Source organism: Syngnathus typhle, linkage group LG12 (assembly GCF_033458585.1).
Source record: "Syngnathus typhle isolate RoL2023-S1 ecotype Sweden linkage group LG12, RoL_Styp_1.0, whole genome shotgun sequence".
Classification (NCBI taxonomy): Eukaryota; Metazoa; Chordata; class Actinopteri; order Syngnathiformes; family Syngnathidae; genus Syngnathus; species Syngnathus typhle.
The window spans coordinates 12,107,596-12,132,720 of NC_083749.1; the positions used below are offsets into that span (position 1 = coordinate 12,107,596).

The 25,125-nt window shown below is 45.3% G+C and overlaps 1 protein-coding gene across 12 annotated transcripts in view; it reads right to left on the minus strand.

The window, feature by feature from the left end:
- The window catches only part of mvb12ba (multivesicular body subunit 12Ba), a 106,871-nt gene that overhangs the window by 25,730 nt on the left and 56,016 nt on the right, over nt 1-25,125 (minus strand). For 11 of the 12 annotated variants that reach the window (XM_061293900.1, XM_061293903.1, XM_061293904.1 and 8 more), the window contains 2 exons: nt 24,000-24,143; nt 5,378-5,472 (listed from right to left, as the gene is read on the minus strand). In XM_061293900.1, coding sequence (XP_061149884.1) covers nt 5,378-5,472; nt 24,000-24,143 — 239 coding nt within the window. The remainder of the gene's footprint in view (nt 1-5,377; nt 5,473-23,999; nt 24,144-25,125) is intronic. The other variant, XM_061293905.1, reaches the window with a different exon arrangement.

Sequence of the window (25,125 nt, forward strand, 5' to 3'; positions counted from 1 at the left end):
TAGTTTATATATAGTATATATATATAACTTTAACTGCAACTGACGTCAACGGCGCGCCGCACACGCTTCTGGGGTCAGAAGCACCGTGGTTTACACAAAGGACGAAGATTTCGATGGATTTAATGATTTGGAGAGACAGATGCTTTGATAAATGTTATTCATGTTATAGTTATTTGAATAACTGTTAATGTCACGTCAGGCACGTTCTCAGCTCCTTGTTTGTGTTTGTGTAACGTTAGCATCCTGTATCGTTTAGCCTGTTGTTGCCTACTCATGTTTGTTTTGGGCGTTTTACTTTGTCAAATAAAGTTCTTCCAAAAATACCACATATGTTTTTTTCTTCTTTATTATGCATTTTATGGCTTGTGCGACTTATAGTCCAAAGAATACGGTACTTGCAAATCAGTGTGCCATTGCAAGAGCAGTTCAGATGTACGCTATCACGAATTTACAAGATAAATCAGTTGTGTTTGGACCTTCGCAATGGAGGCTCTGCCGAACCCCTGAGGCCGACTCACCGAGCCCCTAGGGTTCCATCAAACCCAGGGAAGAACCACTGATCTAACTGGACTCTTCAGTCACCCCCTCCTCTCCCCACACTATTGAGGTCACTTCATCAAAGGACAACACAGATACACCCCTTCCTCAACCCCTGTGCCCTCTGCATCCTGGAACAGGACTTGCCCAGACAGTTCCCAAAGGTGAACTCCTGCAAAGCTGCAAGCCCTGATGATGTTTCTCCTTACACCTCGACATTGACGGCAAACTGTCTCCTGTCTTTACGGACATTTTTAACACCTCACTGAAGTCAAACAATGTTCATGTCTGTTTCAAAGCCTACACCATTGTTCCTGCTCCCAAGAAACCAAGGATCTAAGGACTAAATGACTACAGGCTAGTGGTGCTGATGTCTGTAGTCATGAATTCCTTTGAGCGTTTCGTTCTGCACCTCAAGCCATTACTGCCCTTCTCCTGGACCCGCTGCAGTTTGCCTACAGTCAACAGGCCATCCATTTCATCCTACAGCATCTGGACTCCTGAGGAAACTACGCCTGTTTGTGGACTTCAGTTCTGCCTTTAACACCATCATCCCAGGATTGCTTCCCGATGTACTGGAAACAGCACATGCGGGTGGGGACAACTGTCATGGACACTCGGACGATCAGGATCAGATCCAACCAGAGCTGTGTCCTTTCCCTTTGGCTCTCCTTTCTGTACACGAACAGCTGCACCTTCAGCCACCAGTTTGTTAAACTGATCTAATCTCCGACGTTAATGAGTCTGCCTGCAGGAAAGAGGAGCACCAGCTGGTGTCCTGGTGCTGAATCAACAACCTGGAGTGGGGATGATCGTGGACTTCAGGGAAGTCACAGTCCGACCAGCTCCTCTTGCCCTCACAAATTCCCCAATCCTCATTGTGGACTCTTTCCACTTCCTGGGCACCACCATCACCCAGGACTTGAATTGAGAACCGACCATCTGCTCACTCATCAAGAAGGTCCAGCAGAGGAAGTTCTTCCTGCGGCAAGAATTCCTAGTTTGTGAACTCCTTCACTGACTATGGTAATAAAGGAAATTCAGATTTTGATAGCGCTTATGTGGCAAAGGAAATATGAAAAAAACTGATGCCTTGGAGTGGTCAAGCTGCCTACCATGCATGTTTTTATCCATTATCAATAGGGGTTTTGTCACGATACGATATCATATCGATACAAAGAATCACGATACGATATTTGCAGATATCTTAAAGCCTGCTGTGATTCATTCAAGATACATCACGATATAGTGCTCTACAATCAATATTATTTATTTTTTTAAATAAAAAATATAGAACAATATCCTGATTTATAACAATTCATACGCAAAATCAACAAGGTACTGCAAACTCTTTATTAAGGAAATTACAAGAGTATTGTAGTATACACAGTGCTTATTTTAACACTGAACTTTGATGTCGTGTTTTTTCTTTAAATGTGCGGTCGAGATTTGTGGTCCCTGAATATTTGATCACCGCATGGCAGGATTTACAAACTGCACGTGTCTTCAAAGTTCAAAGTCAGCTTTATTGTCAATCCCTTCATATGTCAAGACACACAAAGAAACCGAAATTCCGTTTCCTCCATCCCACGGTGACGAGACACAGTACACGATAAACATACAAGTAGACGACACAAAAAAAAACAAGAAGGCACAAACAATAACTAATAAATAATAAATGAACAAAATGAGTGATGAATAAACGATAAACAAATAACCCAATAAATAAGAGGAGCAAAACTGAGCCAGTGTGCGTACAGCAGACAGTAAGCATAGCGCAAAGTACAGGACGCTACGCAGAAAAGGGGGGCGAGTTCAGGATCCTAACAGCCTGGAGTATGAAGCTGTTGGAGAGTCTGGTGGTGCGGGAGCGCAGGCTCCTGTACCTCTTCCCAGAGGGCAGAAGCTCAAACAAAGAGTGAGCGGGGTGACTCACATGTCTCACAATCGTGATCGCCTTGCGGGTGAGATGGGAGGTGTAAATGTCCTTCAAGGAGGGGAGTGAAGCACCAATAATCTTACCAGCCGTGTTCACTATGCGCTGCAGGGCCTTCAAGTTGTAGTCAGTGCAGCCGCCACCCCAAACAGCAATACAGCTGGAGAGGACGCTCTCAATGGTGCCGCGGTAAAATGTAGTCATGACGGCCGGAGGAGCGCTCGCTCGCCTGAGTTTCCGCAGGAAGTACAGGCGGCGCTGGGCTTTCTTTGCCAGTGATGCGGTGTTGGTGGACCAGGAGAGATCCTCACTGATGTGCACCCCCAGGAACTTGGCGCTGCTCACTCTCTCCACCAAAGCACCGTCGATGGTCAGCGGTAGGTGTTGGGTGTGACTCTTCCGGAAGTCCACAACAATCTCCTTGGTCTTGTCGACGTTCAGCAGGAGGTTGTTGTCCCTGCACCACGTGGTCAGAAGGTCAACCTCCAGCCTGTATTGAGTCTCGTCTCCCTTGGTGATGAGACCCACCAGAGTCGTGTCGTCAGCAAACTTCACTATGCGGTTGTCGCTGTAGGTTGCAGTGCAGTCGTGCGTCAAGAGGGTGAAGAGCAGCGGACTGAGCACGCAGCCTTGGGGGGCCCCCGTGCTCAGCGTGATGCTGGCAGAGATTTTGTCGCCAACACGTACCACCTGTGGCCTCTGACAGAGGAAGTCCAGTAGCCAGTTGCAGAGGTAGGTACTGAGGCCCAGCGTGTCAAGTTTGCTGATGAGGCGTTGTGGCACAATGGTGTTTAAGGCAGAACTGAAGTCCACAAACAGCAATCTCACATACGAGTCCCTTTTCTCCAGGTGGGTGAGGGCTGAGTGGAGGGCAGAGCAGATGGCATCCTCAGAGGACCGTTTGGCTCGGTACGCAAACTGGAAGGGGTCAATGGTGGGGGGGAGAACGGATCGGATGTGCTCCAAGACAAGCCGCTCAAAGCACTTCATGATGATGGGCGTAAGTGCCACGGGGCGGTAGTCATTGAAGCAGGACGAGCGGGTTTCTTCGGCACAGGTACGATGGTGGCAGCTTTGAAACATGACTGGACGATGGCCTGCTGCAGGGAAGTGTTAAAGATGTCCGTGAAGACATCCGTCAGCTCACCAGCGCAGTCCTTCAGCGCACGACCCGGGATGTTGTCAGGGCCCGCCGCCTTACGGATGTTGATAGCGGCAAGCGCCCTCCTCACGCTGTCGTCGGAGAGGCACAGGGGCAGCTCGTGTGAAGGGGGAGTGGCCTTCAGCGGGCAAGTGCTGTTCTGAGCGTCGAAGCGAGCAAAGAAATCGTTAAGGTCATTGAGCAGACGGACGTCCCCTTCACAGCTCTGCGGTGCGGGCTTGTAGTCTGTGATGGTCTGAATGCCCTGCCAAAGGCTCCGTGCGTCCCTGCTGTCCTTGAAGTGGGCGGTAATTTTGCAAGAGAACGCCCTCTTTGCTTCTTTGATGCCCCGGGACAGGTCGGCCCTCGCAGTCCTCAAGCCAGCCTCATCCCCCGCTCTAAAGGCTTTGTCCCTGGCCCTCAGCAGCCTGATTACAGCCCCTGTCAGCCATGGCTTCCGGTTAGCCCGAGTGACGATGGATTTTGAGTGAGTCACATCATCAATGCACTTCCTGATGTAGAAAGAAACAGAGTCAGTATACTCCTCAATGTCTGTCCGATCGTCGCAAGTGGCAGCCCTCCTAAACATGTCCCAGTCAGTAGAGACAAAGCAGTGACGAAGCGCATCAGAGGCACTCTCAGGCCACACCCGTACCCGCTTTCGAACCGGTCTGGATGCTCTCACCATTTGTCTGTATGCGGGCAAAAGCATAACAGTGATATGGTCAGAAAAGCCAAGATGGGGGAGGGGGGCGGCTTTGAAAGCTCCTTTATGCGAAGAGTAGACCAGGTCCAGGAAGCTGTCGCCACGCGTAGGAAAATTAACATGCTGGTGAAGCCTCGGAAAAACAGACTTCAGATAAGCATGATTAAAATCCCCAGCGAAGATGGTGAAACCGTCAGGGTGCGCTCTGTTGTTCACTGACAGCCTGGTACAGTTCACTAAGAGCCGCAATCCCGTCGCCTTCGATGTTGGAAGGCGGGATGTAAACCGCGACCAGCAGAATCGCCGTAAATTCCCTTGGCAGGTAAAAAGGACGGCACTTAATGATCACAAACTCTGCCAGTGGCGAGCAGTGCTTGCATACCACTACAGAGTCCCGGCACCATTAGTCATGGATGTAGACGCATATTCCACCTCCACGAGATTTTCCTCCTTGTACAATGGCCCGGTCCGCCCAATAGCACGATAGCCGCTCCAGATGTACGGCAGAGTCCGGAATGTTGACTGTCAACCAAGTCTCAGTGAACACGAGCACACAGCAGTCCCGCACTGTCCGGACTGCTGTGTGCTCGTGTTCACTGTTCACTTGTCCGTTGAGCCATCTTTTCTTTGGAATCCAAAGTGCTTCCAAACGAATGACTTGAAGCCTAAAGGGGAGCAAATTTCCTCGTCTTTTTGGACACTAGCCATAGCACCAGCCCAGGAGCCGCGTACTAGTTGTCGACTCCCCTTTCACGTGCCTGCTCTGCTCACAACACAACACGCCGCGCACTGCTTCCGGAAAGAGGAAGCAAGCAACAATGAACTGGATTTCAAAGTAAAGTCGCGTCTAATGTCCGAGGTCAAACACGGCGATATAAATCGATGTTTACGTTTGGCATCGATGCCAATAAATCGTAGAGCATTATATCGATTAATCGATGTGTATCGATGAATCGTTACACCTGTAATTATTAATTAATCTGAAAAGTTTGACGAACAATAATAATGGACTCGGTTTAATCCAGTTTAAATTTCTGGGAGATGTTGAATATCAAACCAGAGATTGCGTAGAGGTTGGAGTTTTGGTGTTCATAATCTGGTCGAGTTGTGTTTTTTCCTCTGAAACTGGCGGGGAGGGTCATAGAAAAATGCCTGTGGGAAGAAAAACAAAACAACAACCAAAAGATTAAAAAACAGCAACAACAACATATAGCCTGTGGTGGCGACCAAAAGTCAACGACCGTGTTTTCTGTACTATAAGGCACACAGGATTATAAGGTCCACCTTTATTGAGTGTTTTTAGAAATATTTTCATATATAGGGTGCACCGGATTAAAAGGCGCATAGAATAGAAGCTACTGCATTAAACTGGGTTTGCGTCATGCATCCATTAGATGCCGATCCATTGGCAGATAATGGCATAAATTGCCTGACGCTGTCTCCCTGTTTTGGTGATTGTGTGTTCCCATTCTGCCATCCACTGTTCCCACGCAGCTCGATTCTATCTTTGAATGCCTTGTCGACACCAATATCAGGCGGCTGGAGTTCTTTAGTTAATTCACCCGGAATGACGGCAAACACCGAATTAGTTTTCTTCACTTGTTTTTTGACACCATCTGTGATATGAATGCATATTGAGTCGTAAATCAATAAGGATGGAGACGTGTGGAAAAAGCCCCCCGGTCTCTTGATGTAAATTTCTCTCAGCCACTCGCCCATCTTGTCCTCATCCATCCATCCCTTCGAGTTAGCTTTGATGACGACACCGGTTGGAAAGTCGTTTTATGGCAAGCTTTTACTCTTAAAAATAATCATTGGCGGAAGTTTCTTCCCATTATCCTGGCAGGCGAGAACTACACTAAATGTTGACTTCTCCTTCCCTGTGGTGCAAATAGACACTGTACTGGTGGCTGTTTTCTCCACAGTGCGGTTCATGTCAAGATTGAAGGCGAGTGGAATCTCGTCCATATTGGTAATGTGCTATTCCAGGGGTCCCCGATTCCCGGTCCGTGGGGTCACTTGGTACCGGGCCGCCAAGCCGCACAGAAAAAAATATATGTACCGTACTTTTCGGACTATTAGTCGCTCCGGAGTACAAGTCGCATCAGCCATAAAATGCCCAAAAATGTGAAAAAAATATATATAAATCGCTCCGGAGTATAAGTCGCATTTTGGGGGGCAATTTATTCGACAAAATCCAACACCAAGAACAGTCATGAACGAGCAACAACAGGCTAAACGATAGTGCTAACGTAACATAAACACAAACGAAGAGCTGAGAACGGCCCTGACGTAAAATTCAGAGTTATTAAAGAAACTATTACATAAATAACACGTTAATAAAACTCTGTGTCACTCCAGTTCATTAAATCCATCGATCGTCCTTTGTCAACAATGCGTGCGCGCCGCTGACGGCGCTTGCACTTCAAAATATTCCACAGGCTCATATAACGATATATCAATTATTAGGGGTGTAAATCGCGGGTTTTGTCACGATACGATATCGTATCGATACAAAGACTGACGATACGATATTTGCCGATATCTTAAAGCCTGCTGTGATTCATTCACGATACATCACGATATAGTGCTCTACGATCGATATAGAACAATATCCTAATTTATAAATTCATACGCAAAATAAACAAGGTACTGCAAACTCTTTATTTAGGAAATTACAAAGTGCTTCCAAACGAATGACTTGAAGCCCAAAGGCGAGCAAATTTCCTCGTCTTCTTGGACACTAGCCATAGCACCAGCCCAGGAGCCGCGTAGTTGTCGGCTCCCCTTTCACGTGCCTGCTCTGCTCACAACACAACACGCCGCGCACTGCTCCCGGAAAGAAGAAGCAAGCAATAATGACCTGGATTTCAAAATAAAGTCTCGTCTAATGTTCGAGGTCCGAAACGGGCGATATAGATCGATGTTTACGTTTAGCATCGAAGCCAACAAATCGTAGAGCATTATATCGATTAATCGATGTGTATCGATGAATCGTTACATTCCTATAAATTATATATCAAATAACTATTATATAAGCAATAATGTTATCAAACCATCTGTGTCACTCCAAATCATTAAATCCATCGATCGTCCTTTGTCAACAATGGGGGCACGCAGCTGACGGCGCTTGCACTTCAAAATATTCCACAGGCCCATATAACGATATATAAATTAGATATCAAATAACTACTATATAAGCAATAGTATTATCAAGCCATCTGTGCACTCTAAATCATTAAGTCCATCGATCAAATTCCTCCTCCTTTGTCAACAACGCCGCGCGTGCGCCCTGACGTCAGCCTCGTCGTTATTCCACAGATCTACTATATAACTATATTGTAGTGTTAAAGTTCAAGGAAAGACGTGGGTTTGGTAAACGGCTCTTTATTTAACAAAACAAACTTTCAGGCGTGTGGCGGCGTGGACTTCCAGCCACGGAAATGGAAGAGAGCTCCATAGAATAGGACCAGGCATGCTTAAAAGCCATGACCGAGCCCCATCCACCGTCCCCGGACTGCCACCCAGCCGAGCGCCGGCCCTCGACTTCCATCCACGGAGGTGAAAGAGAGCTTGGTAGAGTAGGACCGGGCGTGCGTAAAAACCATGTTCGAGCCCCATCCAACGTCCCTGGACAGCCACCCGGCCGAGTGCCGGCCCCCGACTTCAATCCACGGAGGTGAAAGAGAGCTCCGGAGAGTAGGACCGGGCGTGGGTAAAAGCCATAATAGTTTTTAAAACCTTCTGTATCACTCCAAATCTTTAAGTCCGCCGTGTCACTTAGAAACAAAGCCGCTAATGATGCCGGTAGTACGCGGGGCCCTTCGTCATCCCGTGATCAATCTTTGTCCTTTATGTAAACAACCGCCGCGCCACGCCGTGTTGCCCTGCTGACGTCACTTGAAATTCAAATTACAGTAATCCCTTGCTATACCCTCAGTCGAGCCTGCGAAGCAAGCAAATACGAGCAAGAAACAGAGATGTTTGGAAAGCTTCGGAAAGGGAAAAAAAGCCCAATGAGGACACTGAAGTTATACCAGCTCAGTGTCCTAGTGGTAGAGTGTCCGCCCTGAGAATGGAAGGTTGTGGGTTCAAACCCCAGCCGGGTCATACCAAAGACTATAAAAATGGGACCCATTGCCTCCCTGCTTGGCACTCAGCATTAAGGGTTGGAATTGGGGGGTTAGATCACCAACTGATTCCCGAGCGCGGCATCGCTGCTGCTCACTGCTCCCCTCTCCCCCAGGGGATGGATTAAAATCACATGGGGATGGGTTAAATGCAGAGGACAAATTTCACCACACCCAGATGTGTGTGTGACGATCATTGGGACTTTAACTTTAACTTTTAAGAAGAAGAGGCTACGACTTCTAAGAAAAGGAAAGCTGCTATTAAAAGAACATTTCTGGAGTCCTACTTATAATATGGATTTATCGCCACAGGTGACTCTGATGCGCCAAGCCCACTCTGCATAATATGTGGCAACAGGCTGGCTAACGAGGCAATGAAGCCTTCAAAACTGTTTCGGCACATGGAGACCAAGCATCCTGCATTAAAAGACAAACCTTAACCACTGCGGGTGTCATTGTCTCCGATTACGCCTAGATGGGACCGGTTCGTTTCTGAGAAACAAACTCAATGCTCCCACTAATTCAACGTAATGGTGAGTTTTATTTTTATACAACGCCGCGTGTGCGCCGCTGACGCCGGACTAGTCGTCAGTTGCAGTTCAAATTATAGTAATCCCTTGCTACATCGCAGTTCGTTTATTGTGGTTTCACTACATCACGGATTGGTTTTTAAAATTGAGGAATTATGGCACGAATGTTGCCCACTTGTCAACAGAAGGCAGGGAGTGTTCACACAATTGCAGTGTATACACTTGTACCTTTTCATAAAAAAATGTTATAATAAGAGTTCTAAAAACACATTTAACCCTTGGATGCGCAACATATGCACACCCACTCTACTGCGCAACATGGGTCTAAAAAGACCCGCATTCATTGACAATGGTATTTCATGCTGGCTGAGTTTTTATTTGTTCTATCTTTTGACGGTCCTCTGAGGATGCCATCTGCTCTGCCCTCCACTCGGCCCTCACCCACCTGGAGAGAAGGGACTCTTATGTGAGATTGCTGTTTGTGGACTTCAGTTCTGCCTTCAACACCATTGTGCCACAACGCCTCATCAGCAAACTTGACACGCTGGGCCTCAGTACCTACCTCTGCAACTGGCTACTGGACTTCCTCTGTCAGAGGCCACAGGTAGTACGTGTTGGCGACAAAATCTCTGCCAGCATCACGCTGAGCACGGGGGCCCCCCAAGGCTGTGTGCTCAGTCCGCTGCTCTTCACCCTCCTGACGCATGACTGCACTGCAACCCACAGCGACAACCGTATAGTGAAGTTTGCTGACGACACGACTCTGGTGGGTCTCATCACCAAGGGAGACGAGACTCAATACAGGCTGAAGGTTGACCTTCTGGCCACGTGGTGCAGGGACAACAACCTCCTGCTGAACGTCGACAAGACCAAGGAGATTGTTGTGGACTTTCGGAAGGGTCACACCCAACACCTGCCGCTGACCATCGACGGTGCTGTGGTGGAGAGAGTGAGCAGCGCCAAGTTCCTGGGGGTGCACATAAGTGAGGATCTCCCCTGGTCCACCAACACCGCATCACTGACAAAGAAAGCCCAGCGCCGCCTGTACTTCCTGCGGAAACTCAGGCGAGCGAGCGCCCCTCCGGCCGTCATGACTACATTTTACCGCGGCACCATTGAGAGCGTCCTCTCCAGCTGTATTGCTGTTTGGGGTGGCGAGTGCACTGACTACAACTTGAAGGCCCTGCAGCGCATAGTGAACACGGCTGGTAAGATTATTGGTGCTTCGCTCCCCTCCTTGAAGGACATTTACACCTCCCATCTCACCCGCAAGGTGACCACGATTGTGAGTGATGTGAGTCACCCCGTTCACTCTTTGTTCGAGCTTCTGCCCTCTGGGAAGAGGTACAGAAGCCTGCGCTCCCGCACCACCAGACTCTCAAACAGCTTCATACTCCAGGCTGTCAGGATCCTGAACTCGCTTCCCCCGTTCTGCGTAGCGTCCTGTACTTTTACTGTCTGTATGCACACTGGCTTTTATTCGTTGTGTTATCTATTTATTTATTATTTATTGTTACCGTTTTTTTCCATGTATAGTGCGCAAAATTTAACTAATTTATTGTCCTAAAATCTGGGGTGCGCATTATACATGGGTACAATTTTTTTTTAATTATTATTATTTTTTTTATTATTTTTTTTTTTAATTTTTTTTTTTTTTTTTTAAAGAAAGTCATGGTACAACATACGACCGCAATGCTCTCGTATCAGACGCTTGCTCGATCACCTGCTCGTTTGCTGTCTGTCACAATGTACCCTACACAAATTCGAAACATTTGTTGCGGCTCCGAGTCACGACGAGGGGCAAGTTCTGGTTTCCAAGGGTGTTTTTATTCCTCTTCAACGTCTCTTCCATACAGAGCCGCCTTTTTCACGTCCGCACGCCTTTTTCACGTGCGCGCACAGAGCGCGGTGGTGCGTTTACGGGCAGTCGGAAAAATCAACGGCAACAAAAAAAATTACATCCACATTAAGACCATACCAAAGACTATAAAAATGGGACCCATTGCCTCCCTGCGTGTGTGACGATCATTGGGACTTAAAAAAATATATAAAAAAAAAGATTTTTTTTTAAAAATTCATAAAAATTGGGTGCGTATTATACATGGGGGCGCATTATACACGGAAAAAAATGGTACCCTTATATTTATTGTTTGTGCCTTCTTGTTTTTTATATTGCGTCGTTTACTTGTATGTCTATCGTGTAATATGTCTTGTCACCGTGGGATAGGGAAAACGTAATTTCGATCTCTTTGTGTGTCTCGACATGTGAAGATGTTGACAATAAAGCAGACTTTGACTTTGAAATCAGTTTATTTTCAAAGTCAAAGACAAAGTCAGCTTTATTGTCAATCTCTCCATATGTCACAACACACAAAGAGACCGAAATTACGTTTTTCTCTATCCCACGGTGACGAGACACATAACGATAGACATACAAGTACGCAACACAATATAAAAACAAGAAGGCAAAAATTCAAACAATCAATAGTAAGAGTGATGAATAAATAATAAATAAACAGATAACACAATAAATAAGAGGAGCAAAACGGAGCCAGCATGCATAGCGCAAAAGTAAAAAACATCAACAAAAAGGCACAAACAATAAATAATAAGAGTAATAATAAATAATAAATAAACAGATAACACAACAAATAAGAGCCAGTGTGCATACAGACAGTACATGATTTTATGATTGAATGTTCCAAATATCTTTTAAATATCGTGTATTTTGTCACCACTGATCATTATTTCTATTTTTAATAAATAAATAAATAATAAGAGTAATAATAAATAATAAATAAACAGATAACACAACAAATAAGAGCCAGTGTGCATACAGACAGTACATGATTTTATGATTGAATGTTCCAAATATCTTTTAAATATCGTGTATTTTGTCACCACTGATCATTATTTCTATTTTTCTTTTCATACTTTATGAACTAACAGTTTCTATATTATTACATATGCCATATTTTGCAAGCTGTCTTGGCATACATTGCCGGAACTTGCACCTGCCTACCTCAGAAAGGTAGAACCTGCTCATCTATGGTGACACAGTCACTGGGGCTGAACCGTGTTCTGTAGTTTTCCAGGAAACAGTCCCACACGTATCTAAAGGGTGCCATGTGATGCAGAAATCTTTATATCTCCTCAGCCCCATGGTGGCTTTGTAAAATGGATTCTGCAGGGGATCCAGAAACAGAGCTTCCGTAAAGCCACATCCCAGATCTTCTGCCCCCCCTGCAAGGAGGGTCAAATCCAAAAATGCCAAAAATGTATCTTTATCTACGCTTCTCCACTCTTTCTCTCTTGCTGTTGCTGTTCGACGTCCCTCTAAGTTGGTGAATTTTAGAACCCCCTCAATGATGTTGTCACTCATGAATATTTCCCAGGTATCTTTTGGTGAAACAGCTGTTGATCCAGGTGTAGGTCCTGGGCAGCTCCTGAGAATGTTATGGCTTCTGGTTCTGCCATGAGTGGGAGGATTCTCATCCCAGTAAGATTGCTTTTTACTCAGTCTGCCAGACTGGGTCTGAGTTTCCTCTTCAGAAGACTCCTTTTATAATACCGACGACTCATCAGATGAATCTTCTTTGTGAAAAGTACCGTATTTTTCAGACTAAAAGTCACTCCGGAATATACGTCGCATTAGCCATAAAATGCACGATTAAGTGAAAAATTATTCGACAATATCCAACACCAAGAACAGACATGAACGAGCAACAACAGGCTAAAAGATAGGTATGTCAACGTGACAAACACAAACGAAGAGCTGAGCTTATTCAAATAACTATTACATAAATAACACATTTATCAAACTATCTGTGTCACTTCAATTCATTAAATCCATCGATCGTCCTTTATGGAAACGATGCCACGTATGCGCCGCTGTCATCTAAATATTCCACAGACATATAACGATATGTAAAGTATAGGGGTGTAACGATACATCGATATACATCGATTAATCGATATGATGCTCTACGATTTATTGGCATCGATGCTAAACGTAAACATCGATTTATATCGCCGTGTTTGACTTCGGACATTAGACGCGACTTTATTTTGAAATCCAGTTCATTGTTGCTTGCTTCTTCTTTCCGGGAGCAGGGAGCAGTGCGCGGCATTGTGTTGTGAGCAGAGCAGGCACGTGAAAGGGGAGTCGACAACTAGTACGCGGCTCCTGGGCTGGTGCTATGGCTAGTGTCTAAAAAGACGAGGAAATTTGCTCCCCTTTAGGCTTCAAGTCATTCAATTGGAAGCACTTTGTAATTTCCTAAATAGTTTGCAGTACCTTGTTGATTTTGCATATGAATTGTTATAAATCAGGATATTGTTTTATATTTTTTATTAAAAAAAAAAATCGATCATAGAGCACTATATCGCGATATATCGTGAATGAATCGCAGCAGGCTTTAAGATATCAGCAAATATCGTATCGTAGTTCTTTGTATCGATATTATATCGTATCGTGACAAAACCCGCGATTTACACCCCTAGTGAAGTATATATCAATCAATAGGCGATATAAATTCTATGTTTACGTTTAGCATCGATGCCAATAAATCGTAGAGCATTATATCAATTAATCGATGTGTATCGATTTATCGTTACACCCCTATCAAATAACTATCATACAAACAACAATATTAACAAACCATCTGTGTCACTCCAAATCATTAAATCCATCGATCAAATTCCTCGTCCTTTGTCAACAACGCCGCGCGTGCGCCGCTGACGTCAGCCTCGTCGTTATTCCACAGATTAGTATATACGTAACTTTATTGTAGCGTTAGCAAAGAACCAGGAAAGACGTGGATTTGGTAAACGGCTCTTTATTAACTACTGAACTATAACGATAAAAACATATACAAGTTGCTACACGAAATCAAATTTTAACGAATTTATTGTCCTAAAATCTGGGGTGCGCATTATACATGGGTACAAAAAATTTTTTTTTTTTTAATTCTCTTTTTTTTTTAATTTTTTTTTTTTTTTTTTTAGAAAACAAAACCAACAACAGGACTGGACGACAAAGTCGTGGAACAAAAAGACAGGGTGTCATTACCAAAGACAGGAACAGAAAGCAAACAGACATCATGACAGTAACACATGCAATTATCCGACGGTGAGCGAGGGGCAGACAGGACTTAAATACAAAACACGTTACATCGATTGAGGTGACACAGGAAGAGAGGGGCGACGCGAACAGAAACTATGGCAACCTAGACACATAGCAAAACTGGGGACGAGACGTGACAAATGTCCCTCGAAATGAAACTTGAAATCACCAAGTTTTGGTTTCCAAGGGTGTTTTTATTCCTCTTCAACGTCTCTCCCATACAGAACCGCCTTTTTCATGTCCGCACGCCTCTTTCGCGTGCGCGCACCGAGCGCGGTGGTGCGTTTATGGGCAGTCGGAGAAATCAACGCCAACAAAAAATATTACATCCAGCCTAGTTAAGACCATACCAAAGACTAAAAATGGGACCCATTGCCTCCCTGCGTGTGTGACGATCATTGGGGAAAAAAAAAAAAATTCATAAAAAAAAATTCATAAAAATTGGGTGCGTATTATACATGGGTACAGGCTTTTTTCCAGCATCAGCATGCCATTTTTAGGGTGCGTATTATACATGGGGGCGCACTATACACGGAAAAAAACGGTATATCAAATAACTATAACAAATAGTTCACCGCCACACGGTCCCAAGCACCGACGTGGACTTCCAGGCGTGTGGCGGCGTGGACTTCCATCCCGGAGGTGGCACTCCCAGCCACGGAAGTGGAAGAGAGCTCCATAGAATAGGACCGGGCGTGCGTAAAAGCCATATCCGAGCGCCGTCCACCGTCCCTGGACAGCCACCCGGCCGAGCGCCGGCCCCCGACTTCCATCCACGGAGGTGAAAGAGAGCTTCGTAGAGTAGGACCGGGCGTGTGTAAAAGCCATAATACTTTTTCAAACCTTCTGTGTCATTCCAAATCATTCAATCCTTCAAACTCTTCGTCCTCCGTGTCACTTACAAACAAAGCCACTAATGATGCCGGTAGTACGTGGGGCCTTCGTCATCCCGTGATCGAATCCTTTGTCCTTTATGTAAACAACCGCCGCGCCCGTCACTTGCAGTTCAAACTACAGTAATCCCTTGCTACATCCCGGTAATTTTTTTAATTTTGAAAATTTGTGAAATAAAATCACATAAATCGCTCCTCAGTATAAGTCGCCCGCCCCCACCCAAACTATGACAGAAAACGCGACTTATAGTCCAAAAATACGGTGGATGAATTCCCAGAAACAAATTCACCCTGTGGCAAATATTGTGGGTCATCATAAGAAACCTCACACTCTAAATTTGGAAAAATTGCCTCCTCATCTTCCTCATCTGCTTCTTCCTGCAGCATTGAAATACTCAGCCATACATGAAATACCATAGAAAATGGATACGGGTCATTTTAGACCCAAGTTGCTCATTAGAGGGGTAGTGATACAAAAACGTTATTTGTTCAAAAACTTAAAATGTAACAATGAAAATAAGGTTGTAGGGTCGTCAAAAACTAGTTACCGTTTTTTTCCGTGTATAGTGCGCAAAATTTAACTAATTTATTGTCCTAAAATCTGGGGTGCGCATTATGCATGGGTACAAAAAGATTTTATTTTTTTTTTTTAAATTTTTTATTTTATTTATTTATTTTTTTTTTTTTTTAAAGAAAGTCATGGTACAACATACGACCGCAATGCTCTCGTATCAGACGCTTGCTCGATCACCTGCTCGTTGGCTGTCTGTCACAATGTACCCTACACAAATCCGAAACATTTGTTGCGGCTCCGAGTCACGACGAGGGGCAAGTTTTGGTTTCCAAGGGTGTTTTTATTTCTCTTCAACGTCTCTCCCATACAGAGCCGCCTTTTTCACGTCCGCACGCCTTTTTCATATGCGCGCACGGAGCGCGGTGGTGCGTTTACGGGCAGTCGGAGAAATCAACGCCAACAAAAAAAATTACATCCAGCCTAGTTAAGACCATACCAAAGACTATAAAAATGGGACCCATTGCCTCCCTGCGTGTGTGACGATCATTGGGACTTAGAAAAAAAATAATAATAATAATCATAAAAATTGGGTGCGTATTATACATGGGTACAGGCTTTTTTCCAGCATCAGCATGCCATTTTTAGGGTGCGTATTATACATGGGGGCGCATTATACACGGAAAAAAACAGTAATTGAGGAATTCCTTGAGTACCATACAGTGGAATTAATTTATTGCAAAGATATATCAAATATAAACTCAACCAGGTCTTTTTAGACCCATGTTGTGCATCAAAGGATTAAGAGTGTTATACTTTGTTATAGAAAATTCGTTATAATAATAACAATTTTAAAAACATATTTACAATATGTACACTTGTACCTTGTTATTAAAATTGTTATAATAATAAAAGCTGTTCTAAAAAGATATTTACAGTATGTGTTAAGAATTCTCCATGTTATTTATGTTATTCAGCCGTGCATTGATTTAAGGTAGGGTGCTTTATTTCGAAGGCCGTTTTCAGATGATGATATTTCTAAAGTAAAAATAACATGTGAAGTGATCAACTCATCATCGGCATCACAGTCTCGAAAGACCATAGATTTCTTGTGTCTGGAGGTTAGGTGTTCTTTGCACAGCGTCTGCTGTGGCTGGTGAGCCTCTCCAGTGCACAAGAAGCCTGGGTAAGTTTTATGGAAGCCTTGAGTTTCCCAGGCATCAGGGCTTCCCTCTCGGCCTTCCTGTTGTCATCCAAAGGAACGGTGAACCGATACATTTGGCATCAGGTTGGCTGGAGGAGTTGACAGTGAGGCTCCAATTATTCCACAGCCATAGTGTGCCATCATGTGGTTTAAAGTAAAAATAACATGTGAAGTGTTCAACTCATCATCGGCATCACAGTCTCGAAAGACCATACATTTCTTGTGTCTGGAGTTTAGGTGTTCTTTGCACAGCGTCTGCTGTGGCTGGTGAGCCTCTCCAGTGCGCAAGAAGCCTGGGCAAGTTTTATGGAAGCCTTGAGTTTCCCAGGCATCAGGGCTTCCCTCTCGGCCTTCCTGTTGTCATCCAAAGGAACGGTGAACCGATACATTTGGCATCAGGTTGGCTGCAGGAGTCGCCAGAACAATGTTTTTTTAAAGCAGGATTCTGCCTAACGGAGTCCGAGCCGGGTTTCCTGTCGGGGTTTGCTCCCTTAGCATTTTCGTTCCAGACGATACCCACAAGGCAGCGGGGGTGCTATTTCCCCCATAGCTGGGACAGTGGTTAGCGGGTGCCAGGACATCCACACGCCGGTGGGCCTGTACGTCACGCCTAGGGGCCCACTGTTGCTCCTCCGATCGATCCCCTGCAATTTGGCCTGGAGCCGTGAGGCACCCAGTTACCATGTGTGGCCACGAGGAGGCATGCAGAAGTCTTGACAGTGGAGAGGCTATGTACCAGCTGAGGAGACTTACGCACTCGACTCCTCTTTTCGCCCCCGGAAACAGGGGGCTAGCCGGCGGCAGTAGCTGAAAGCAGAAGGTAGCAAGCAGGAAGAAGCATGCAACATGCACTAACTACGAGCACTACTACTCCAACACCACTGCACTTCGCATCACAACGCCCTGTGTTCAAGCACACACACACACATTGATCAACTATACTAGTAAGTAATGGGTTAATGATGAAGTAAAAATTTGTGAATAATTTCACATATAAGTCGCTCCCGAGTATAAGTGCCCCCCCCCCCAACTATGGAAAAAAACGTGACAATACGATAGATCATATAGCAGACAAACTGATATTTGAGAAGTGAAATGAAGTTCATAGGATTTTCTGAAAGTGTGCAATCGTTACGTAAACAAAAGTAGGCAGGTGCGTAAATTTGAAACTGAAAAACCTCAAAGTCTGCTTTATTGTCAATCGCTTCATATGTCAAGACACACAAAGAAATCGAAATTCCGTTTCCTCTATCCCACGGTGACGAGACATAGTACACGATAGACATACAAGTAGACGACACAAAATAAAAACAAGAAGGCACAAACAATAAATAATAAATAATAAATAAATAATATAAGCGATGAATAAATAATAAACAAACAACACAATAAATAAGAGGAGCAAAACTGAGCCAGTGTGCATACAGCAGACAGTAAGCATAGCGGAAAGTACAGGACACTACTCAGAAAGGGGGAGAGAGTTCAGGATCCTAACAGCCTGGAGTATGAAGCTGTTGGTGAGTCTGGTGGTGCGGAGGAAACTCATTTCGGCTGCTTGTATCTTGTTCTTTCGGTCACAACCCATAGCTCGTGACCATAGGTCACGGATTTACACAATTCACAAAAATACTTTTGATGGAAAAAAACACGGAAATCCGCAGAGCTGCGGAAAATTCTCATCCCTGACAATGGAAAAATGTTTCGTGGTCTGTTGAGTGAACTTTTCAAATTGTTTTTGGAAACACTGGACATCGTGTCCTCCTGACCAAAGAGGAAGCGGACTTGCCATGGGAACTAATGCACCCCCATACCATCACAGATGCTGGCTTTTGAACTTTGCGTTGATAACAGTCCGGTTGGCATGGGTGACTGGACTTCAGTGAAGGCTGAGAAGTACATACAGATTTTGGAGCAACATATGCTGCCATCCAAGCGACGTCTTTTTCATGGACGCCGCTGCTTATTTCAGCAAGATAATGCCAAGCCACATTCTGCACGTGTTACAACAGCGTGGCTTCGAAGCAAAAGAATCCAGGTTCTCCCCTGGCCCGTTTGCAGTCCAGACTTGGCGCATTATGAAGCGTAAAATACGACAGGGAAGACCCCGGACTGTTGAACAACTGAAGCGGTTCATCAAGCAAGAATGGGAAAGATTTCCACATGAGAAGTTGAGAGAATTAGTCTCCTCTCTTCCAAAACGTTAATTGAGTGTTATTAAAAGGAAAGGTGATGTAACAAAGTGTTAAAGAATGCCCTTTCCCAACTTCTACTGCACGTGTTGCAGCCATGAAGTTATTATTTGAAAAATAAAATAAAGTTTATGAGTTTGAGCATTAAATGTTGTCTTTGTAGTGTATTCAATTGAATATTGTCACGACTCGTCACCATGGTTACCATGGTTTCTTTTCGCGTCGCCCCTCCCCTCCTGTGTTACCTCAATCAATGTACCGTTTTTTTCCGTGTATAATGCGCCCCCATGTATAATACGCACCCTAAAAATGGCATGTTGATGCTGGAAAAAAGCCTGTACCCATGTATAATACGCACCCATTTTTTTTTTTTTTTTTTTTAAGTCCCAATGATCGTCACACACGCAGGGAGGCAATGGGTCCCATTTTTATAGTCTTTGGTATGGTCTTAACTAGGCTGGATGTAATTTTTTTTTGTTGGCGTTGATTTCTCCGACTGCCCGTAAAGGCACCACCGCGATCAGTGCGGACATGTGAAAAAGGCGTGCGGACGTGAAAAAGGCGGCTCTGTATGGGAGAGACGTTGAAGAGGAATAAAAACACCCTTGGAAACCAAAACTTGCCCCTCGTCGTGACTCGGAGCTGCAACAAATGTTTCGGATTTGTGTAGGGTACATTGTGACAGCAAACGAGCAGGTGATCGAGCAAGCGTCTGATACGAGAGCATTGCGTTCGTATGGAGCGTGTTTGAAGTGAACAGCAGAGACGAAAGGAAAAAGGCAAAGTGTTGTGAAATAAAATATTACCTGTAATACGCATTTTGTTATTTGCTGATTGAAACTGCAAATTAAACTGTGAATTGAAACTAATAGGAAGAAAACAACTCTCGCTCTTTATATAGCTGACGTGTCTTGCGCATCCGTTCTGCGCATCGGATCCATAGTGCGCATGCGCAGTCATACTGCCTCCGTATGACATCCGGTCCGCGATGGAGATTAAAAAACAAACAATATTTGACAATAACACACCATCAAGGATTTCACCATCGCATCAAACGACGTGTCGTCAATTATGAATTTTACTGACTAAGTGTGTTGGGCAGGATGGCTGAATGCGATGCGCGATTGACAACAAACAAGAAGAAAGGTGATTTCAAGTTTTATTTCGAGAGAGATTTGTCATGTCTCGTCCCCAGTTTTGCTATGTGTCTAGGTTGCCATAGTTTCTGTTCGCGTCGCCCCTCCCTTCCTGTGTCACCTCAATCAATGTAACGTGTTTTGTATTTAAGTCCTGTCTGCCCCACGCTCACCGTCGGATCATTGCATGTGTTACTGTCATGATGTCTGTTTGGTTTCTGTCTTTTTGTTCCACGACTTTGTCGGTCAGTCCTGTTGTTGGTTTTGTTGTACTATGATTTTCTTAAAAAAATAAAAATAAAAATAAAGTTTTCTTTTTCTTTTTTTTTTTAAATTGTACCCATGTATAATGCGCACCCCAGATTTTAGGACAATAAATTAGTTAAATTTTGCGCATTATACATGGAAAAAAACGGTAATCACAGTCACCTGCCTCTTGTTACCGGTCTTGTATTTATGTCCTGTCTGCCCCTTACTCCCGTCGGATCGTTGATGTATTGTTTCTTGGTTCCTGTCTTTGTCAGTTCTGTTTCAGTTGGCCAGTCTGTCGGTCGGTATGTTATGTTAGTTTGCCGGTTCTGTTGGTCTTGTTCCCCTATCCTCCCAACTACATTTTCCCTCAATAAACCCTGGTCCAAGTTGCATTTGGTCACCCTGCTCCACCGATCCGTGACAGAACGATCCGACCATCACAGCGACCAGCGCCTGGACCAATCTCCTCCACTAGCTCCCGCCACGACGCCCGATCCAGTCCGTCGTCGGAGCTTGTTCCAGCGCCACGGGCTCCGCAGACTTTGCTCCAGCAACACCGGACCCCCGGCCGCCATCGGAGTTCCTCCCGGCGCCAGTGGCTCCGCGGCCGCCATCAGACTTCGCTCCAGCGACGCCGGACCCGCGGCCGCCATCAGACTCGCGGCCACCATCGGGGCTCACCCCAGCATTGCCGGACCCGCGGCCATCACCGAACTTCCAGCCAGCTGCGCCGGACCCGCGGTTATCACTGACAACTAGGGGTGTAACGATACATCGATATACATCGATTCATCTATATAATGCTCTACGATTTATTGGCATCGATGCTAAACGTAAACATCAATTTATATCGCCGTGTTTGACTTCGGACATTAGACGCGACTTTATTTTGAAATCCAGTTCATTGTTGCTTGCTTCTTCTTTCCAGGAGCAGGGAGCAGTGCGCGGCATTGTGTTGTGAGCAGAGCAGGCACGTGAAAGGGGAGTCGACAACTAGTACGCGGCTCCTGGGCTGCTGCTATGGCTAGTGTCTAAAAAGACGAGGAAATTTGCTCCCCTTTAGGCTTCAAGTCATTCGTTTGGAAGCACTTTGGATTCCAAAGAAAAGATGGCTCAACCGACAAGACACGTGCAGTTTGTAAATCCTGCCATGCGGTGATCAAATATTCAGGGAGCACAAATCTCGCCGCACATTTAAAGAAAAAACACGACATCAAAGTTCAGTGTTAAAATAAGCACTATGTATACTGCAATACTCTTGTAATTTCCTAAATAAAGAGTTTGCAGTACCTTGTTGATTTTGCGTATGAATTGTTATAAATCAGGATATTGTTTTATATTTTTTATTAAAAAAAAAATATATCGATCGTAGAGCACTATATCGCGATATATCGTGAATGAATCGCAGCAGGCTTCAAGATATCGGCAAATATCGTATCGTAGTTCTTTGTATCGATATTATATCGTATCGTGACAAAACCCGCGATTTACACCCCTACTGACAACGCTTCCACTGCTGCGGCACGTGGTGGCTCTTGCTGCTGCGCACAGCTCCGCCTTCCGAATGCCGTTGATCGCGGTCTGGACTCTCCGAATGCCGCCGATTGCGGCTCTGGCTCCCCGAATGCCGCCGATTGCGGCTCTGACTTCCCGTATGCTGCCGATTGTGGTTCAGACTCTCAGTTTGCCGCAGAGCTCGGCTCTGCTTCTCGAGTTTCCACCGATTGCGGTTCTGTCTCCGAATTTCCGCCGAGCGCGGTTCCGTTCCCCGAGTTTCCGCTGAGCTCGGTTCCATTCCCCGAGTTTCCGCCGAGCGCGGTTCCGTTTCCCGAGCTTCTACCGAATGCAGTTCTGTTCCCCGAGTGTCCGCCGAGTGCAGTTCTGTTCCCAGAGTTTCCGCCGAGCGCGGTTAAGTTCCCCGAGTTTACGCCGAGTGCGGTTCTGTTCCCCGAGTTTCCGCCGAGTGCGGTTCTGTTCCCTGAGTTTCCGCCGAGCGCGGTTCTGTTCACCCATGTGCCGCGGAGAGCGGTTCGGACTTTGCCACAGATCAGTGGGGTCATTTGTAATGGTGCGCTTCCCCCCCACTCACCACGTGGGGGTTTGTTTTTTTGGGACGTCGGGAGCCGTCCCTTGTTGGGGGGGGGGGTTACTGTCACGACTCATCCCCGGTTGCTTTATTACGTCTATATTAGGGGTGTAACGATTCATCGATACACATCGATTAATCGATATAATGCTCTACGATTTATTGGCATCGATGCTAAACGTAAACATCGATTTATATCGCCGTGTTTGACCTCGGACATTAGACGCGACTTTATTTTGAAATCCAGTTCATTGTTGCTCGCTTCCTTTTTCCGGGAGCAGTGCGCGCGGCGTTGTTGTGTTGTGAGCAGAGCAGGCACGTGAAAGGGGAGTCGACAACTAGTACGCGGCTCCTCCGTGACAAAACCCGCGATTTACACCCCTAGTCTATATGTTACCATGGTTTCTGATCGTGTCGCCACTCCCCTCTTGTGTTACCTCAATCAAGGTAATCACAGTCACCTGCCTCTTGTTACCTGTCTAAGTCCCGTCTGCCCCTCACTCCCCTATCGGATCGTTGCTGTCTTGTTTCTTGTTTCCTGTCTTTGTCAGTTCTGTTTCAGTTGGCCAGTCTGTCGGTCGGTATGTGATGTTAGTTTGCCGGTTCTGTTGGTCTTGTTCCCCTCATCCTCCCAACTACATTTTCCCTCAATAAACCCTGGTGCAAGCTTCATTTGGTCGCGCTGCTCCATTCCGATCCGTGACAGAACATAGGTTGAAAAGGATTTTCAAATTATTGTACAGTGGAGCCTCGCTTTTCGACCACAATCTGTTCCAGAATGCTGTTCGAGAAGTGAATCGTTCGAATTCCCAATCATGTTTTCCCATCACAAATAATGGAATACAAATTAATCCGTTCCAAGCAAAAAAAAACAAAAAACCTTTAAGCATTTTTTCATTTGCGCATTTTTGTCCTATTGCGCAACTGCAGCACACCGCCGAACATGCAACCGTAGCACGCCGCCAACCGCGCAACTGCACCGCGCTGGTTGCATTATTGTGACAGAGAGGTTGCTAAAATTTAGAAAATATTTTTAAAGTCCTAATGGACTTTTCAAGATTTAAATGGACCTTAGTGCACAGGGAGCTTAACTTGGTCCGATCGCGCAACCGAAGCGCGCCTGGCGCTCACTGTGGCATTGCTTTAGTAGCGTCTTTGTATTTTAGGATAGCTTGATTGCGCCCACTTGCTTCCCTTTGGAGGCATGATTAGAGTTGATGCTATCCTCAGGGTAACGAGAATGTAATAAAGAACGGAGTCAGTTGGCATGCAGGTGCTCTCGGCTCATCTTGCGAGGTTCGACAACCAAATTTCGACCGACATCCGAAGCAAAAAAGTCTCGAATTTTTTGTTCGAATACCGATTTGTTCGAGAACCGAGACTCCACTGTAATTTGTTTTTATCTACATTTTACACAATTTCCCAACTTCAACTGAATCCGGTTTGTATTTTTATAAACTTAGACAAAGATTAACCCTAACCATAACCTTTGGGCTCCTGAAAATAGCTGGCTAAAACTATGTAGACTGTTTTCACAGTACATGTAGTAGATCATAACCTAAAATGATTACAACAATAAGTACAAATCAACATTAAGTAGCAAATAGATATGAGTGGGCATACTTAGTCACGGATGCTGGTGGGACAGAAGCTGAAGTGGAGATAGAATTCACATTCTGGATGTCAGTCACACCTGATGTGTGAGAGGACTCCTGAGTTCGTGGCACAGTTCCCATACGATACCAGATACCCATGTTGTTTAGCTCTCTGTAAAATAAAAAAGTAATGGTTACGCATTGATGAACAAAGAAAAATTAAACCAAAAAGCATGGGCTGTTAGGATTTTTTTTTTTTCACAACAGCTTTTGAAAAACGTTTTGTGTGAAAATATGATACTTCACACCTTTACAAAACCAGAGAGCCTGCTCGCCTGACCAGTTTGTCCAGTCTGGAAGCATCCTTCTTGGATGTGTTAGAAGACGACACTAGTAACCGCAGACTGGTAGAATACAGTAGTACTGGCCTAGGCTTTGTTCTGGACTTTTCAAAGTCTATGACCAGCTCCTTTGTCTTGGAGATGTTGAGTTCCACATCTGTGGTGTGGCATCACGTGGAAGCCCCCACCAGACTCCTGAACTCCTCCTCATTGTCATCCTTAATACACCCCACAATGGCTGTGTCATCCGCAAACTTCTGTATGTGACACAGCTCAGAGTTGTAACTGAAGTCCACGGTGTACAGGGTGAAGAATACAGCGGCCAGAACCGTGCCCCTGGGGCAGAGCTGCTGACCACAGTGTCAGAGATGCTGTCTCTCAGCCTGACGTACTGCAGCCTGCCTGTGAGATAGTCAGAGACCCATTCCACCAAGCAAAGGGTCCACTCCCATCCGATTCATTTTTTCTTACCGAGCAGGTTGGGGGGTGGGGCTAAAAGGCACTCGAGAAGTCCAGGAAGAGGATCCTTGCCGTGGCCCTTGTCCATGTGGGAGTGGACTCGGAGCAGCAAGTAGAGGTCAGCACCATAACCGCCACACCTGGCTGGTACACAAACTGCAGGAGATCCTGGGCATGTTGCACTTGAGGTCTGAGAAGTATGAATTTTTGTCACATCCGACCAGAGAACATTCTTCCAAAACGTCGTTGCCTCTCTCAGGTAAGTTTTGGCAAACTTCACCCTGGGTTATTTATTTCTCTGGGTCAGAAGTGGGGTTTTCCTGGGTATCCTACCATTGAGTCTGTTTTCATTCA